We start from the raw sequence: 18,785 nt of genomic DNA, 5'->3' as shown, positions 1-18,785 counted from the left end.
AGAAACAATCTAAAACTTTTTATTCAAGCTATTGGTTTTAATGTAAAATACTAATTATGATTGAATGTCGATTAATAATGCCACTTACTGTATCTCTTCCTGTAGAAGAGAACTGAGAGCATATGGGGCTCTCAAATGATCAACTTTTCTAGAGAGATAGGGTTAAATTTACTAAAACTTCTAATTGAAAAGTAGTGATGTTGCCCATAGAATTTCTCTATTGTATCCTAGAAAATGAACATAAAAATGGAGAAGATGCTCATATCAGCTGGTAATCATCATTTTAAAGATTGTTCTAAAAAAATGACAACTACAATCTGATTGGTTTTTATAGACAACTTCCCCACGTTATTGCTTTACAAGTTTTGATATAGTCTGTTCCTAAAGAATGCAATTTTGGAATTATAAGTGCATTTAAATTTGCAATCGTGTTTTTATTATTATCAAAAATCTATAATAAAGAGAAATCTCTGCTTATTAAGATTATACTGCAGATATGGCTCTCTGGATTGTCTGTGAGATACTGCATTGTCAATCAGCCACTCCCGTTCAGTTTTATTGAGGGAAATCCCCATAAGACTCTGTTTGGGGTAGCGGGGATCTGCGGTAAACCACAAGATTAATTAAGGTCACGCTTGCCATACATTACACAGTATAGTAGCCTTAAGCTAACAAGCTTGCAGGCTATTACATTTGTGATTTTAAAGAACAAATCGTGTGTTTGAAATGCATGATTTGGTGCAATTTTCCAATCGCACCCTAGATCCGGCGCATTGTTTTATAAACTCGCTTTCTTATTACATTAGTAAAAGTGCCTCTCTTTCTCTTCTCTTTTTTTTTTTTGGAGTTACACATTTAGGGGGTATACAACTACATGCGTTGAAACAAAGGTTTCACCATTTATTTATATTTGGTACTTGTTTCCTAGAAGGGCGCCCACGATTTTGATCTTAGGCATCGCAAGGAAAAAAATCGTGTCGGTCGCATCGCATGCGGCCAAAAAATCGCATGCGATGCGAACGACGCGATTACCGCGATTTTACATAGGGAACATTGTTAAATGGCCCAATTGACCCAATTTTACATAGGGAACAATGTTAAATGGCCTACAGACCCCAAATAGCCACCCTGAAGTGTGAAATGGCCCCCCCAATTGTTACCGCCACCCCACCATCAAGCCCGCGAGGGGCGGCGGTACGCGTCCTCCGACCGTTTCATACCCCCACTATCCACGTCGACGTGGAGTTGAGAATAGAAAGTGTGGCGAGCGTAGCAAGCCCCGCGTGGGGACGCGTAACACGCTCCCGAAGCGTGGCAAGCGCAGCGAGCCCCACGAGGGGACACGGATTACTTAACATGTATTCCGCGTCCCCGCGCGGGGCTCGCTGCGCTCGCCACGCTTCGGGCTCGTATTCCGCGTCCGCTCGCCACACTTCGGGCTCGGTGGCTCGCTGCGCTCGCCACATTTTCTATTCTCAACTCCACGCCGACGTGGATAGTGGGGGTATGAAAAGGTCGGAGGACGCGTACCGCCGCCCCTCGCGGGCTAGCTGCGCTCGCCACGCTTCGGGTTGACGTTGATGGTGGGGTGGCGTTAACAATTGGGGGGGGCCATTTCACACTTCAGGGTGGCTTTTTGGGGTCTGTGGGCCATTTAACATTGTTCCCTATGTAAAATCGGGTCAATTGGGCCATTTAACATTGTTCCCTATGTAAAATCGGGTCAATTGGGCCATTTAACATTGTTCCCTATGTAAAATCGCGGTAATCGCGTTGGTCGCATCGCATGCGATTTTTTGGCCGCTTGCAATGCGACCGGCGCAATTTACATTTTACCATGCGTTTCTATGTAAAATCGTGGCCATCGCATTATAATGACATGCGATGTACATGCGATGCCCGCGATGGGCGCCGTTCTAGGAAACAAGTACCTTATATTCTCTCCAATGAGATCTCCCTGTCAACACTAGAGGAATCTGTCTTCCCAGCAGTGACCTTGGAGGGCCAGTGGAGGGCGCTGCATACTAGACAGTAAGTGAATTGCTCACTGGAGCAATGTGACTGGAGAACTGGTAACAGTAGGATTCAGTCTGGGAGGTATCCGGCCTGGGATTACTGAAGGCCTGGAAGCCCCTGGGTGATGCAGCCTGAGAGCTAGTAGGTGAGGCAGCCTGGCAGCCAGTAGGCAAGGTGGCCTGGCAGCCAGAAGGTGAGGCGGCCTTAGGAAGCTGATTTGCGTACAGCAACTGAAGATGACTGTTGCACAAGGGAGCAGCTGGGACTATAACCAGGAACAGGGGTGTGAAATCTTTCTCACCAGTGGTCTTCACCAGGGAACCCTGCAAGGGGCTTTGGTCTTTGCTGTTCCCGACAAGCAGGTTGCGGCCCCCTGCCCTGGTCCTCTATGTTATGCTGTCTTGTGGGTTGAGATGCTGGGGATACAGGATATACAGAAGAATGTATACTGGATGACTTGAGAGAGAGGATATTCAATGGTGACATTTATCTGTCAGGGAACGGATGGTCATGTGTATTAATGAACAGCTGTCGGTCTGGGAACCGACATCGAGGCCTGGGAGCCAATAGGTGACGCAGACTGAAAGCCGATGGTGATGCGGCCTGGGAGCCAATGGGGATGCTACTTGGGAGCTGGTAGGAGACGTGGCCTGGGAGTCGGTAGGAGATGTGGCCTGGGAGCCGATGGTGATGTTTTACTATCGGTCTGGGAACTTATGCATTCTTCTCCCTGGGAGCCGGGAGCGATGTTTGTAATTTGGCTTGGCAGCTGGGGATGCTGGTAAACTGGTCTGGGAATGTTGGGAACAATTAGTCTGGGAGTCAATGGTGACAATCGATCTGGGCACTGATTGGGTTATTGGCCTAGGAGCCAGTAGTAACCTCTGCTAAGGATAACCTGGACCAAGCACAGACTCCTTCTGGTGGAAATCTGGAGATGATATTAGCCTGAAGAGAATCTAGCAAATGGCTAGTTAACCAGGGAACAGCAGCAGATCACAGGTGCTCAGGTACACTGGTAACGATGAAGCAGGGATAGCGAGCCCTGCGAGGGGACGCGGAAAACTAAGCAAATAGCTTAGTGGGCACCCAACTAACATATAAGTACCGGGATTTTTATGGTTTTTGGGGTGCATTGCGTGAGTTTGCAGGTGTGTCGGTGACGTCACTGGCGCACCCGCACAATGCACTCTTGGGACCGCTGAAGAAGATCTTTTTATTTATGAAAAAAAAGAGCAGGGGGGAGAGGAACCAAAACAAAAAAATCCAGTTTTTGGAATATTTCAGATAAGAGATCTCCGGATACGGGAGACTCTACCTGTAATAATTTAATTTATTTAATTATTAAGTTGTTTTGCTTTCATATTAAAATTAATTTATATTTTAGCTCAGTGCTTGTTGTCTATTATAAGGTTACTGTAATAGGTAGTTATTGATTATAACTGTATATAAGTATATGTATTTACAATAGAAGTTATTTGAATTTTAAAACACCTGGGCCTGGGGCACTTACTGTTCCATTTTTGCTCCCCCTCATATTACAAAGTTACCGGGAATATAGTAGTCAGATCAATCTTCTCTTCTGCTATCTTATTTATCACGTTATTCCTCCTGCTCCTGTCTGCTGTGCCAACACTCACACTGCCTTGGCTTTTGGCATCACATGGAGTTTAGCCAGTGTTCATTTATGATAATCTAATGTAGAAAGACAGACCCATTAATTCAGGATGTTAGGAAATGTATAGCTTGTTGAATGCTAATTTTAACAAATATATTTGGCCATGGTAAAAGTAGCAAAAAGCAAAACTTATATTTTTACAACAGTATCACTGATACCCTCTGACCTGGGTCTGGCACTTTCACATTAAACCCCGGTTGCTCATTATACAGGGGTTCTTATAACCCAGGTCGAATCGCTGGGTTGGTCACCCCAGATTGTAAGCTTTGGTGCTTTCACATCACACATCGACCCAGGTCGACACATCAGCAACCTGGCAATAACCTGGGTCAGAGGTGCGATGTAAAAAGGGGTATTAGAGGACAGCACAGTGCCATTGTGCTTCTTATCATGACCTGAAGCTGTCCCTACAATCCTTAATATTAAAATGTATCATTGCTGTTAGATTGCAAGTATACATGTAAACCAGTTAGTAAGTTATACATTTGCAGGCTCATCTCGATTTTGTAAGTAAAGATGTCAAATATTTCACTAAACTGAAGACAAAATCCTTGTCTCATTAAAATGTCATTAGTGCATAAAATAATCATTTAACTCTCAAATTCCTTTCCAGTCAAAGTATGACAGAGCCTAATACTGTACCCGGCAGTAATTCTGGGCCACTAAGGACATTTATCTAGAAGTGGAATAAAAACCTTGCAGTACAGTACAAGCATTTTAGTACATGGAAAAAGTAATTTATAACACCACAAAGATCCGTACCAGTCTTTGATTTATTGTACAGGTCCACCTCTGCCAGATGGGATATAACTGTCTGAGTAATACAGATACTGTGTTTCCAGGGGACTAGTTTTAGGATGAAAGCTGCATGCCTACTTCCATGGCTTCTCTCCAGTTCTATCACAATGGGTTGTACATTGTTATGCTGTAGTAAATGTGCATACCTGTATCAGTAGTATTGTAAGGCCTGATTCAGACCTGTTCTCTAGGCTGCATATACTCGCCGCCCATACCTGTATCGGTATGCTGTAAGGCCTGATTCAGACCTGTACTTTAGGTTGCGTACACTCGCCACCCTTCACCCCGCCGAATGTCAGCTGCCCGCCCACTTCCTCCCGAGGGTGCACGCAAATATATAGCTGTGTACACACAGTGCAATATACTGTATTGTTCAGTGTCTCCTTTTCATGAGATGATCGCTGATGAAAAGGAGACTCTGCTGGGGAAGCCGCAGAGGGAAACAGCTGGTTGCAGCTGCTCCTGCGACCAGTGACCATTAGGAGGCTGAACACGGGAGCGCGCACCACACTATTTTTCGCCGCAGCGCAAACAAATCACTGGCAATATGGTCACTCAGCGACCATATTGCCAGCGATATTGCACCGTGTGTAGACGGACCAGAGAGTCACTTAGATATGTGTGCACTTTCCGCATCATTCAATGGTCAGCGAATGGATGTTTATGTTAAACATCCATTTGCATGCCCTGCGAACACACGCTGCGAGGAGGGGCAGGCGGTACGGCTTGCGAATCAACCAGAAAAAAAAACATAGTATACATACACACAGTCAAAATAACTGTCTCTCATTAAGCAATCAAGGCCTTATTCGGCTAGCCCAACTTGGAAATACCTGAAGGAGCTGAGCACTGCATCTCCCACTACACCCAGCCTAGCAGCCTCACTATAAAAATAGGGTGCAGTTTTATTGTACGTCCTTATTACACTCTCCCTCTACATTGATGAAAATATTTATTAAATAATTTAGTTTACGTAAAAGGTCCTCTCTTTAAACTTATTTCAAAGAAATTCCATGTTTGTTATTAGCGAAAGAAAAAAGTGTGCTATGTTGAGCTGAGGAACTTTTGGCATGTGGTTAATGAAGTTAGGGTTGTTAGCAAAGCAAAAAGCACACAACAGGTCAAAACTAGAGATGAGTGGAACTCATCTCAAACTTACCAGATTCCAGGCAGCTCGATCCATAGTGCCATTTTCCAGATCCAAATCGAGGCTGAACATCACCTTCCCGTTGTCGGTTTCTCGCAAGGTTCGGACTCTATATAAGTACGTGAAAAAATATTAAGCATATAAAAAGGAAAAAATACGGGTTTTTTTACTGCAGGAATGCTAATTGTGCCGTATCATAGCAGGGGTGTTTTTAAGTTTGCCATATAATTCCAGGGGTGCTGCTAAATCTGCCATATAATTCCAGGGGTGCTGCTACGTCTGCTGTATAATTCCAGAGGTGCTGCCCTGTGTGCCATATCATTCCAGGGGTGCTGCTAAGTAGGCATATAATTCTAGGGGTACTGCCCTATGTGCCATATCATTTCAGGGGTGCTGCCCTGTGTGTTGTATCAGTTTAGGGGTGCTGCTATGTCTGCCCTGTGTGCCATATCATTCCAGGGGTGCTGCTAAGTCTGCCATATAATTCCAGGGGGGCTGCTAAGTCTGCCGTATAATTCCAGGGGGGCTGCTAAGTCTGCTGTATAATTCCAGAGGTTCTGCCCTGTGTGCCATATCATTCCAGGTGTGCTACTAAGTAGGCATATAATTCCGGGGGTACTGCCCTATGGGACATATCATTCCAGGGGTGATGCTAAGCATGCATATAATTCCAGGGGTGCTGCCCTATGTGCCATATCATTCCAGGGGTGCTGATAAGTCTGTCCTATAATTCATAGTGTGCTGCCCTGTGTGCCATATCTTTCCAGGGGTGGTGCTTAGCCTCTCCTATCATTCCAGGGATGCTGCCTTGTGTGTTGTATCAGTGTAGGGGTACTGCTAAGTCTGCCATATCAGTCCACAGGTGCTGCTAAGTCCTTAAATCGGTGGATGATGTCGACATGTTATAAAGTACCATTGCCAGCTTGTCTTTGGGGTCCAAACAAACCAATAATTTCAACCACAAGTGTGGCATTCCGTCACTGAAATGATTGTTTGTTTAAACTGTGCATGTCTTGTTTATAAAACATAAGGGTGGATGGGAGTGCCCAAGGACAATTCCATCTTGCACCTTTTTTCTTTCCATTATGTGCTCTTTAAAGCATTTTTTGACATACTTATAAAACTGCCATCCTGTCTGCCACTGCAGTGTCACTCTTTGATGTGCCACTCCTGTCTCTTAAGCTGTGTACACACGGGGGCGATAGGGGCTGAAATCGCTGGAAATATGGTCGCTGGGGACCATATTGCCAGTGATGGGAGTGTGCCCTGGCGATAAATTGCCGGGTGCGCGCTCCCGTTTTCAGCCTCGTTCTAATCGCTGGTCGCAGGAGCTTGATGAAAAGGAGAAACTGAGCAAAATATTGCTCAGCAATATATTGCTTAGCAATATATCTTCCCCGTGTGTACGCACCTTTAGCTTAGTGATCCAGCTACCTCTGTACAACCTTTTGGCCTAAAAACAATATTGTGAGTTGTGAGGTGTTCAGAATAGATTGGAAATGAGAGGAAATGAATATCATAGAGCAGATTGGAAATGAGAGGAACTGAATATCATAGAGCAGGGGTTCCCAATCTTTTTCTAATCACGGCACCCTAGAGTATCAGAATTTTTCCAAGGCACCCCTAGGCCCTGAAAATTATATATATCAAATTAAGTTGATTTTGTTTATATGTGATTTGGTTCTGATTGTACACATTTTATGATTGGCAGCCACCAGCACTGGTTTTGTCCAGAAATAATTGATCATAAATAATTTGAATTGGACCTGGACGACCAACCCCAGGGAGCCTAGGCGCACAGTTTGGGAACCACTGTCATAGAGGATAATAATACTGTAGGAACAAACTAGTTGCAAAATTAGTGATTTTAGCTGTTTTTATGATTAAAAAAAAATATGAATAATTGCCCAGTGTACACCCCTAGTCAAAACCATGTTATACTTCAGGTGGGGCAGATGTAACATGTGCAGAGAGCTTTAGATTTGGGTAGAGTGTGTTCAAATTGAAATCTAAATTGCAGTGTAAAAATAAAACAGACAGCTATTACCCTGCACAGAAAAATATAACCCACCCTAAATATCTCTGTACATGTTACATGTTACATCTGCCCACCAGGAAGTGCAGCATGGTTTTGCCCATTTGTCTACTTTTTTGCTTTGCTAACAAAGCTAGTCCAGTCTGTGCAAATGTGAGTAGGCCGGCACTGACCTCACACACCTTTCCTTAACATGCCTGCTTTTTTCTGACACTCGCAGAAAAAGGCACGTGTCCACCCCGAAATGCCGACTTCCTGTCAGTAAAATTGTGAGGGGATTGAGAAAAGATCCTTTTGCTATATTTGTCACTATTTTAACTATGATCCGTGCGCATGCGCAGTCATTCGATAATCTAACATTGCAAATGTGCACATCGGCAATCAACTCTGAATAACCCAATTAGGACCTTATTCTGGTTGACTCGCAAGGCTGGCGAACTTCACAGCCTTGCTAGCCCACCAAACGCCACCTGCCGTTGGTAGTGCATGGTGAATATTCAATTCCCCGTGGCATGTGCATGCGCAGTCACACATAATCGCTCCTCTGCGTGAACAATCAGGGGAGCAAATGGACCAAAATAGGGTCCTCAATCTGCAACTGATACATATAGGAGAACCGCAATCTTCCAAAAAACAATAGGAAAAAGATGGTGCAACATCTGCCCCTGATAGAGCAATTGAAATTGTGATACAGAAATTACTGAGCTATAGGGTAGGGATACAATTGGATGTTTTGCTGCAATATGCATCAACCCCTGATGATTGTTACCATGGGGTATTGTACATACTGCATATCCCTAGTTTCTACTGACAAACAAAAGAGGGCTTTCCACAATTTTTCTGGTTAGTGTAGAAAATAGCTTTACTTACCATCCATCTGGTATACCTTTTCAAGTCTTGTGCCCTAGTTTTATATTTATTATTACAGACTACTGTATTGTGCATTATGCTTACCACTTGTCTAAATTATCAATTTATTTGGCTCAAATACTGTATGTAATAAGCCTAAGGTGAATAATCACCGTTTAATAATATATCCATTCATTGTATTTTTACAGGAGCAAAGAGAGCAACCCAACATTCTTGTACTTCAAGAAGAACCAAGAACTCCACAAGAGCATGAGGGGGTAGCCATGGATATTCGACGTGGAGATGTAAATGAAAGTGCAGGGTTAAATGAGGTATGAGATGTGATTGTATAAAGTTATGAATAACATACAGTTATTCAAAGTGTAATATTGATGGCAGTTCTACAAAACAAACCATCTTTGCATAGAGTAAATTGATATGTATTTTATGTGTTCCTTCAGATATCTCCTCATACACCTATACTTTTTGCACCACTTGGTGCAAGACATCTGTTTTATATTTAAACTTACGCTTGAATTTAGAAAAGGTTCTTAATGAATTGTCTGTAATTTTTTAATATGTATTATTAAATCTGTGCTTTTTGTGTTAAATATGCTGTACTATGGGAGAAATTCTTTTACCACAGCTAATTGATCCCCCTAGCTGGCACTATCAGGGTTTTTTTCACCTGTTTTCATGCTAAAAACTTTCTGAGAAGTGCAGTTTGTAGCAAAAACACATGGATCCGTGAACTTATTACTGGCACTATAGGGAAAATTTACTAAGAAGGCTGGTTATGGCCGATTCCATGCATGAACGGGTACGACCGGAATCTTCCGGAATCGAATGAAAATATGAACGGAGAATACAGCTAATTTACACAGCTGCCATATTCTCCAGATTCGTATTTTCCAATGGTGAAGTGATTCGTATTTGGCTGTTCCAAAACCACAAAGCTTAATTAGGTCAAGTGTGTGGTCTGACCTAATTAATCTTTGTGGTTTCCAGAACCACAAAGGTTCATTAGGTCAAGCATGTGGTCTGACCTAATTAACCCATGTGGTTTAGGAAACCACAAAGTTCCCACGCCAATTTAGAATGGGTATTCCCTCTCCGTTCTAAATAGAAACAGAGCTCCGCATGACTAACAGGTCAGCGGAGCTCAGTCAATCAAGGGAGCGCTGCTACTGCATTGCTCCCTGATTGACTACCGGGTCCTGCAGTGACAGGAGTCACTGGAAGGAAGCCATTCTGTATACATGGGCTTCCCTGAGTTCATTTGGATGCAGTTTTTTTTAACCCGTGGATGCCTACAGGCAAAGAAGAGTATGCAATCTACACCTGATGGATGGTAAGTATATATTTTTTTCACAGTAACTGTTTTGGATTCTACATAGAGAAGTGGACCGAACCTAAGTGATCAAGATAGGTGAGTATGGATGTATGTGGGGTGTAATACACTTATTTTAATCCAGGTGTGTATCAGTTATTGAGCTATTGGTTCTGTAGTAGTCACAGTGTGCCCATTAATGCCCCTATGCTGGGACTTGTGGTTCTCCATGTCTCAGCATACCGGGAGGCTTGCTGGGCCCTGCAGTTCTACTACAAAACCCAATATATATTTTTTACACTTATTTAACCCTTTATTTGCTATCATCCTGGGGACAGCCTGGACCGGGGGTAGCTTGGAGGGGGGACGGAACCCCTTAATTGGGGGGGTCTCCACTCCCTCATGGACCTGGCCCGGGCTGACCAGCCGCTCAGGCTTTGGCCATGGGACCTAATGTACAAAGTGTCCACAGGCTGTGGCATGACATGATATTTTGGGAACCAGGGCCACAGTAAATTTCCCCTATGTGTTTTTGCACGAAAAAAAGTTGGCTTTTGAATTGCTCCCAAAAAAAACAGGCAAAAAATCAGAATAAAGCCCATGTTTTTCTCATGAAAATGTATTGGGAACAATTGAATTCCCCCATCTATATATATAAAAGGCTAACTACTCCTCACATTTGTCCTCCACTCCATTTGACAGTAAATGAAGTCTGCTGCCGTGTGGGATGGGGACAGTGACGGTATATATATATTTTTTTTACCAAAGTAGAGGTGTATTAGCACCACAGAAGACTGAGATTTGCTGGCCTCTTTGTTGGATCTTCAGCAGTGCACAACCCAGAGCCAAATTTCCCATTAGGCATGTGAGGCCAAAATGTACCAATAACTGCTAAATATCCACTGTACTGTACTATATTCCATCTTAAATAGAGTGTAAATGGATAGGACATGCAGATAATGCCCCTGTAAGTTGTCCTACTTAGTAAATATGTATTCATAAAAAAAGAACATGTCACAGTTAGTGGCTTTTTTAAATAAATCCATTATATTGGCTATTATCAAATGAGGGCTTATAAGTAATCAATGAAAATAATTTAATTAGACAGGGGTGGGGGGGGGGGGGCGTTATTTTTGTGCCTAGGGGCGCCATCATCCCTAAATCCGCCCTGGCACAACCCCCTGCTGCATAAACATATTATTGCTTACAAAGTAGAAGCAATAATAACACCTCCAACTACATCTGTACATTCACTAAGACAGTGGTTCCCAAACTGTGTGCTGTGGCTCCCAGGGGTGCCACGGAGCACTTGCAGGGGTGCCCTGGGTTGGTGGTCCAGGACAAATTCAAATGATATATGGTCAAAGTAATAAGGAAAATCAGTACTTGTGACTGCCAATTATAACATGTGGATAAACAGAAGTGAATCATGTTCCTCATTACTCACATAACTGGACCTAAAGAGGACATATAAGCGCAACTTATTTAATTATATATTTTTTTCTGAAGTTTTTGGTATCTAATTTTTTGCCAAGGGGTGCCATGAAAAAAAATCTGACACTCTAGAGTGCCGTGATCCAAAAAAGTTTGGGAACCACTGCCATAGTGTATGCTAGGTACTTACAATTAGTTTTTTTTTTAAACAAAATAATTAGTATACAGGATAAAACATTACAATGCATGGCGCAGGTCACTTGTATATGGCCTGTCTTTTGTCTTTTTAGCATATATTGTGCACTTTTTGCATAATTTAGCATCTTAAGCCTACCATACACCTGAAGATGTATTGTCCGATCTAGCTGGTTAAAACTAAAATCTGGTAATATGTGCATGATGTCAGTTCTTCAGCATTTTGAAGCAACGGGTCCACTGTCAGTTACCAGATTTTTGCTCCAATAAGTGAGATCGGACAATAAATCTTGAGGTGCATGGCCAGCTTTACTTATCTTCTAGCGTACTAGGTAATTAGTACTAGGGTGAATTGTAATAGGATGAGATAATCAGAAAGTGAGAGATTTTGAAGAAATCTCCCGTTTTTTTTTTTTAAAGTGGCAATCATTTATACCCCTTTCAGACATACGCGAAAATCCCAGGTTTTTTCACATGAACGCGCCCAAACCCAGGACTAGCGTATGTCTGAAAGGGTATACCCGGGATTTCACTCCCGGATACTGAGCACCTGCAATTGACCAGGGTTTTTCCCGGTATTTAACTCCCGGGTATAATACCCGGGTTATGTCTGAATGGGTTTACCCGGGTTTTTCAGTTTTACACATGTGACAACGCTTTTTTTTGCTGCCCGGGCGTCTTCTGATGAGGTCATCAGCTGCAGCCGCGGAAGACGCCTCAGGCACACGTGCGGCGGAGCAAGCAGAGGCAGTGGCTGCATGTTGCTCCTGTGCTCCCTTTCCAGCAACAGGGTGCAGACTCCTGTGGGAAGACAGGTGCTATGGCACAGCATTGGAAGGATGAGGAGGTCAGGGAGCTGTTACATGTCCGTGGAGAAGAGGAGATCAAATCTCAAATCACAGGCACTGTGAAGGATGCCATAGTTTATGGAAATACAGGTCTAGTATCCCGTATCCGAATATCCGTTATCCGAATTATTCCGAAAACCAGACATTCCAGAAAGTGAAGAAAAAATTTTTTTTTGCTAAAAACTCACTGGGGACATTTGTAACAGCATCACTGGGGACATGATATGTAACTGGCACTATATATGTGCAAGACAAAGATTGCTTGGCATTCAAATTCAGTGCTGAGATAGTACACACATTTTGTTTCAAGTTTTGAAACCTTGTTTTTTGAACAAATAAAATATATTTGTGTGTATTTTATGTGGTAATAAAATATATTTGTGTGTATATTATGTGTTTATACAGCATAAATGCAAGATACTTCAAAATACATCATTGAAATATTAAAATATTCCGAAATACGGAATAATCCGTTATCCAAAATTCTCCTGGTCCCGAGCATTTTGGATAAGGGATACTCAACCTGTATTGCAGTAATGCCGGCGATTGGCCTCCCTCTCCACCAAAAAATGGTACCTCCTTCTCTGCATCTCACACTGTACAACAATGAACAGCATGTGTAGCTTAATCCAAGCATCACAGCCTGCAAAACACAGCAAATCCACAAGAGCATACAAACTCTCCATCCTCCACATGTTCTCAGCAGCCATAACAGCAATGTATTGTGGGAACTCCCCACAGGCCCTTTTGTAGTCAGCCCCCACCTTTGCATGATGTCATTCTTGTGAGCCAGCAAAGTGTCCCATTTTAATGATGAAACACTGAAATGCTTGAAAAGCCTGGCTTATGTGTGAAAGGGGTATACCCGGGTTTTTCCCGGGTCTGAGGTGTAGTATGAAAGGGGGTCTGTTACTAAAATCCCGGGAGTGACCTTGGTTGAAAATCCCGGGTAAACCTGGCCAAAATCCCGGGTAGTATGTCTAAAAGGGGTATTACACTATAAAACCAGTTTGATTTTGCAATGTAAATGATTGGCGCTTAAAAAATAAATGGAGATTTGGTACTTGTTTCCTAGCACGGCGCTCACGAGCCCCCCTATATGTTTTTTTAATTGTATAAGTACCCTAATGGGTGCTTACAATGTTAAATGCACCCCCATGCCACCCCCATTATGAACGCCAACCCGAAGCGTGGCGAGCACAGCGGTACGCGTCCTCCGACCTTTTCATACCCCCACTATCCACGTTGGCGTGGAGTTGATTTGAAATAGTGAGGCCGAAGCGTGGCAAGCGCAGCGAGCCCCGCGAGGGGACGCGTATTACTTTATATGTATTCTGCGGCCCCTCGCGGGGCTTGCTGCGCTCGCCATGATTTTGGCTCGGTGGCACGCCACGCTTGCCACACTATCTGGCATCAACTCCACATCGACGTGGATAGTGGGGGTATGAAAAGGTCGGAGGACACGTACCGCCGCCCCTCGCGGGCGGCTGCGCTCCCAACGCTTCGGGTTGGCGTTGATACTGGGGGTGGCATGGAGGTGCTTTTAACATTGTAAGCACCCATTACGGTGCTTATATAATTAATAATCTTATAGGGGGGCAATTTAACATTAAAAACACCCATTAGGGTGCTCATACAATCATACAGTGCAATGGTATATGATTTTAAATTGTATAACATCGGGTGCCAGGAGCGCACGCAGGGGAGGTTTCTGAGTACCCAGAACCCCCCAGGAACTAAGGACTGAAAGCTGAGGGTCCCCTCTTTCCATGGGTACAAGAATTTTAAAAATCGGCCCTGGGGAACCGGAGATATCTGACTTCAAAGCAGTGGTCCCAATCCAAGCCTGTTAATTGCTCTTCCCAGGCATATATTTCAAGTTCTGTCTGACTAAGAGTTTTTCTGAGGATATATTCCAAAACCTGGGACTCTCCCCCTTTGACGGACACTAGTAGCTTGTCTCTACTCTGCCCAGAACCAAATATATCAGCCTTTCAGCAGCTGGTTACTGCTCCAGCTCCACACACCTGATATGTAGTTTTATATACTCGTTGGCAGATTGCTCTGCCTCCTGAACTCTGATCCCCTAGTCCCCAGTACCATTTGGTAGGAGGGATTCTCTAGTTTTTAATTCCATTAAAAGCTAAGAAATCTAGTTCCGGGAACTGGAGATATCTGCAGTCAAGCAAGTAGTCCTTCCACCAGAAAATTATGAATAATAAGCCCACTCCACTATACACCTCTCCTCTGCATATTATACATCCTCTACCACCCTGGAAGTTATGTATCAGGACCCCTTCATTCAGCCCAATGCCCCCTTCTCCCACCTCATCTCTCACCATCTGTGCAGTAAAGGGGTTATTAGTAAAAATTACTCATCCAGGCCCTACATGCTGAGCAGTTGATATAATACCCCCTACCACCCGGGGGACATGAAAGCTTCCGCTCATAGCACCCCCCACCCCTACCGCTGGAGGATAGGTAGGGGCCCCAATACATTGCTATACCCAGGGGTCTACACTGCTGTTATGTGTGTGTGTGTGTGTGTGTGTGTGTGTGTGTGTGTGTGTGTATATATATATATATATATATGTATATTATTATTATTTATATACATTTGGTCTATCTATAATACTTTAACTGTCCTGGCATATACTGGGTCACCTAAGTGCCCATGTCTGTGCTTTGCTCCGCCCCTCTCTGGAAACCCCCTTCTGAAATTCCTGCATTTGCCCCTGGATGCCATTGCGCAACATCGCATCGCATACCATTTGAAGGCTTATTGTATATGATGCGATGGGCGCCGTGCTAGGAAAAAAGTACCGGAGATTTCTTACCAAACCTCATTTTCTGATTCTCTCACCCTATTACATTTCATCCCTAGTGTTTTGGCATGATTAAGCCACAAAGTTTGTGGTGTGCTAAATGGGGCTATTTGTTGCGATTTGAGAATTTGTGTACTTATCCAGAACTAGAATTTTTAGCTATATTTTGAGTTTTAACCATCTCGAACCATCAATACTTTTAAATAAGGGCAAATTTCTGTTTTTTTTCTACCAGTGGGGCAGATGTATTAACCTTTAACAAAAGATAAGCCCCCTGTGGAGCTTCTCCCCCTCTGGAGTGACAGAGGTGGGAGGGAGGATGAGCAACTCCCCCATGCAACTCCGAAACCTATCCCCCCTCCCCCCCCCCCCCCCGGTGGAGCCTTTCAATCGCCGCATCTCCCGCCTACCTGGAGTGACACATTCCCCCCCCCCCCCCCCTCATTGGGCCCCATGCCAAAATTTTGTTATTAGCCTGGCAATGTTGGTCTAGCATATTCTAGGCATGTGTGGACCAGTACATTTGGCTACTTTCTATGCGCTGGCAAAGAAGGCTCCTCTATTCAATGTGGAGTGCAGAATAGGGAATTTGTAAATAATGGCCAGTGTATAGCCCCAACAACAACACATACATAAGATTTATTTTGGCTTAGCTACATACTTTTTAAATCAAGAATTCTTATTTGTGTATTGGATACAATAACATGACACAAGGAGTATTTTTCACTTTACAGACAAGATCAGTGAAAAGTTTCTAATATAAAGATAAAATTGCACTGTTCTCACACCGAATTATCTATCATGAAAATACTTACAGAACAGTTATATATGAGCTGTATTGATACCAGAAAGCAGTCTTTATTTGGACCACGTAATAGCTTAATTGGCCTTAAGGATTGCTATTCTCACAAGCCCTTTTGAGCCTGTGAAATCCCCTGGCATGTGCTCTTCATATGAGGGATCTCCCTTAAGAAAACATTCATGGTGCTTGAGTGCTGATCCCTAATTTAAGAAAATGAAGGTACTATTTGCTGCATAACTGACATAGAGAATAAATACATTGTTTCTCCATCTCTGAATGGTACAAGTTTAGAACCATGTCTGGCCGAGCATAGAGTATATGCAAACTACTTTCTACCCCATCATAATGCTAATATCTCCAATTGCATTTGTAGCATTATTATGCCATTGTAGGTGAATTGTTTCCTTCCACAGCTTATGTATTACATTTGCAGATTTGCAGTATATCATAATTATAAATGGTTCTATCAATTATAAAAAGTGTCAGATCTCCTATTAAAATTAACATAAAAAACATAAAAGGTGGACGTCTTTAATTGACCAATCATGTGGTTGTCTGCTAAAGTGCAGGACAGGTGTGTTTAAGTTTTGTTTTTCAAATACTTTTTTTTTTTTTATACAATCCAATAGCAGGCATCCCTAACATCATTCAGGCATTCACAGATCTAGTTATTTGCCAAGGCGGACCAAGTTATTTGCCAATAATTTGCCAAGGCGGACCAAGTTATTCCGGGACCCCCTAATTGCCGGATCCAGTTAATGCTCTCTATCAGTGATCCTGATCCACACTGGCGTTCCCTGATCAGTTCTATTGTCTAGTCAGATATTCTGAATCATACTATTCCTTAGCTACAGCTCAGCCAACCATACTCCAGTCTAACGGTGATTACTTCTAGCAGGGGACCTTGCAGGGGTCTCTGGTGAATTCCGCTGGTCAGTAAGACTCTGCGCCCCTGCTTGGGAGTTGAGTATTATATTCTACCAGCTAAGATTGCCATTGCTCCTAATCCAGAAACAGAGGTAGATCCACAATATTCACTAAGCTTGACAAAATGATCATAGAGGGGATTTTATACCACACAAACACTTCAGTCATTAAATCCTAATTCTAGACATGGATAAGCATCCTCTAACAAACTTTATACACTTTTCTAAACTGTCCCCTGCACTATGTACACTCCTGGCTTTCTGGATTATATTTATAGGTGAAATCCCACTAAATAAACATATTCCTGTTTCCAGGTTGCACCCTGGAATAATCCCTCCGATTTCTGGTGCATTGGGGCCTTTCACTGCTACTGAAGGCTACATGTCCAGTATTAGTTTGCTGTGGGGAAATATACCCCAGATAATATACAACATAAAAACAGCTAAAATCACAGAAAATGAGGTTTTATTAATTCCTACGCTATTATTAACCTCAATAACATTAATTTCCACTAATTTCCAGTCTATTCTGAACACCTCACACCTCATAATATTGTTTTTAGGCCAACAGGTTGCATCCAAGTAGCTGGATGACTATACAAAGTGGGCAGCCCAAACACCCGGCTCATCTAGCAGTGGCACTGCATCGACAGACAGGATGGCAGTTTTAAAAACTAGGCCCGAAAAAGCACAAACTGACAAAATAAAAGAGGTGCAAGATGGAATGGATTACAGCCAGGACAGTCCCACTAATTGGATACTGCCCCGCAGGCAAAGGGGGCAGTTAGCACAGCATCTATTCACTCCAGGGACATTGGTGGATTCAGGGGGGCACCTGGGCACGTGCGGCCCCCCTCCCCCTCCGTCATTTTCTTTTGTAGCTGAGGACCAGGGCTTTCCAACGAACCCAGGTGTCTCTAGCCCTCTGGGAACCCGAGATATTGCCTGGCAAAGCTGTAAAGTTTTCTCCATGGGATAATATGGGACCCATTAATTTTGACCCCCCTGGTATCACAGAAGCTTGTGGTTGATCTTATTCAATTCCAAATCACTGGGCCTTCAATATGATTCCAGATAGGTCCATATCGGTCAATTGGTTCCAGAGATATTGCGGGTACACCAATTTTTTTTATTTTTTAAATGTAATTTCATGGCTGTTAATGTTCTTTGAGGGCAGATTACTCTGGAACCAAACGTTCCAGTTTCACGGGACCAAAGTCATTCAAAGCCCACTCAAAAGTTCTTCAATATGATACTTGTCTCATGTAAATGAGTCAATTGGTTCCAAAGATATAGCCGGTTAAATTAGATAACTGGTTAAAGAGGGGGATGGGTGGTTTTCTCTCCCCCTCACACCAGAAAATGCAGGGCCTAGGCTGGTGTAAAAGGGGCCAACCCGGGAATGCATTTTCTGGTGTGAAAGGGGTATTATTTGAAATAGCCTGGACCTGCATCTGCTCTGAATACAGCCAGGCTCTGCCACTGTCAGTGGCTGTAACTTCTGCCTGGCGGCGGCTGTCCCCCATTTACCGTAAGCATGTATTCCCCTTGGCAATGAGCATGTAATCCCACATGGCAACGAGCATGGAACCTCTGGCAATGAGCATGGAACCCTTGGCAATGAGCATGTAGATAAGCAGCACTTATGTAGCATAATTTTTAATAGGCATTATGGTGTTTGGCATTATACGTAATGGACATAATGGCGTGTAACTTAACGTGTAATGGACATTAAGGTGTAAATGTTTAATGCACGCCTTTGGCGCACAATGTCCCTGTTTATGAAGCCTATTGTGAATTTTGGCTTAATCTGTGTGGTATTATGTGAATTCTGGCTCAATCCATGTGGCATTATGTGAATTTTGACACAATCCCTGTGGCATTATGTGAATTCTGGCTCAA

General features: G+C 43.3%; 1 protein-coding gene across 4 annotated transcripts in view; it reads left to right on the top strand.

The window, feature by feature from the left end:
• SLC24A2 (solute carrier family 24 member 2) overlaps positions 1-18,785 on the top strand; it is a 219,351-nt gene that overhangs the window by 78,791 nt on the left and 121,775 nt on the right. For all 4 annotated transcript variants that reach the window (XM_083184608.1, XM_083184618.1, XM_083184626.1 and 1 more), the window contains exon 3: positions 8,733-8,855. In XM_083184608.1, coding sequence (XP_083040734.1) covers positions 8,733-8,855 — 123 coding nt within the window. The remainder of the gene's footprint in view (positions 1-8,732; positions 8,856-18,785) is intronic.

This window comes from Crinia signifera, chromosome 1 (genome assembly GCF_055691185.1).
Source record: "Crinia signifera chromosome 1, ASM5569118v1, whole genome shotgun sequence".
Lineage (NCBI taxonomy): Eukaryota > Metazoa > Chordata > Amphibia > Anura > Myobatrachidae > Crinia > Crinia signifera.
The sequence above is the reverse complement of the archived record's forward strand: the minus strand, read 5'-3'. Positions and strand labels throughout refer to the sequence as shown.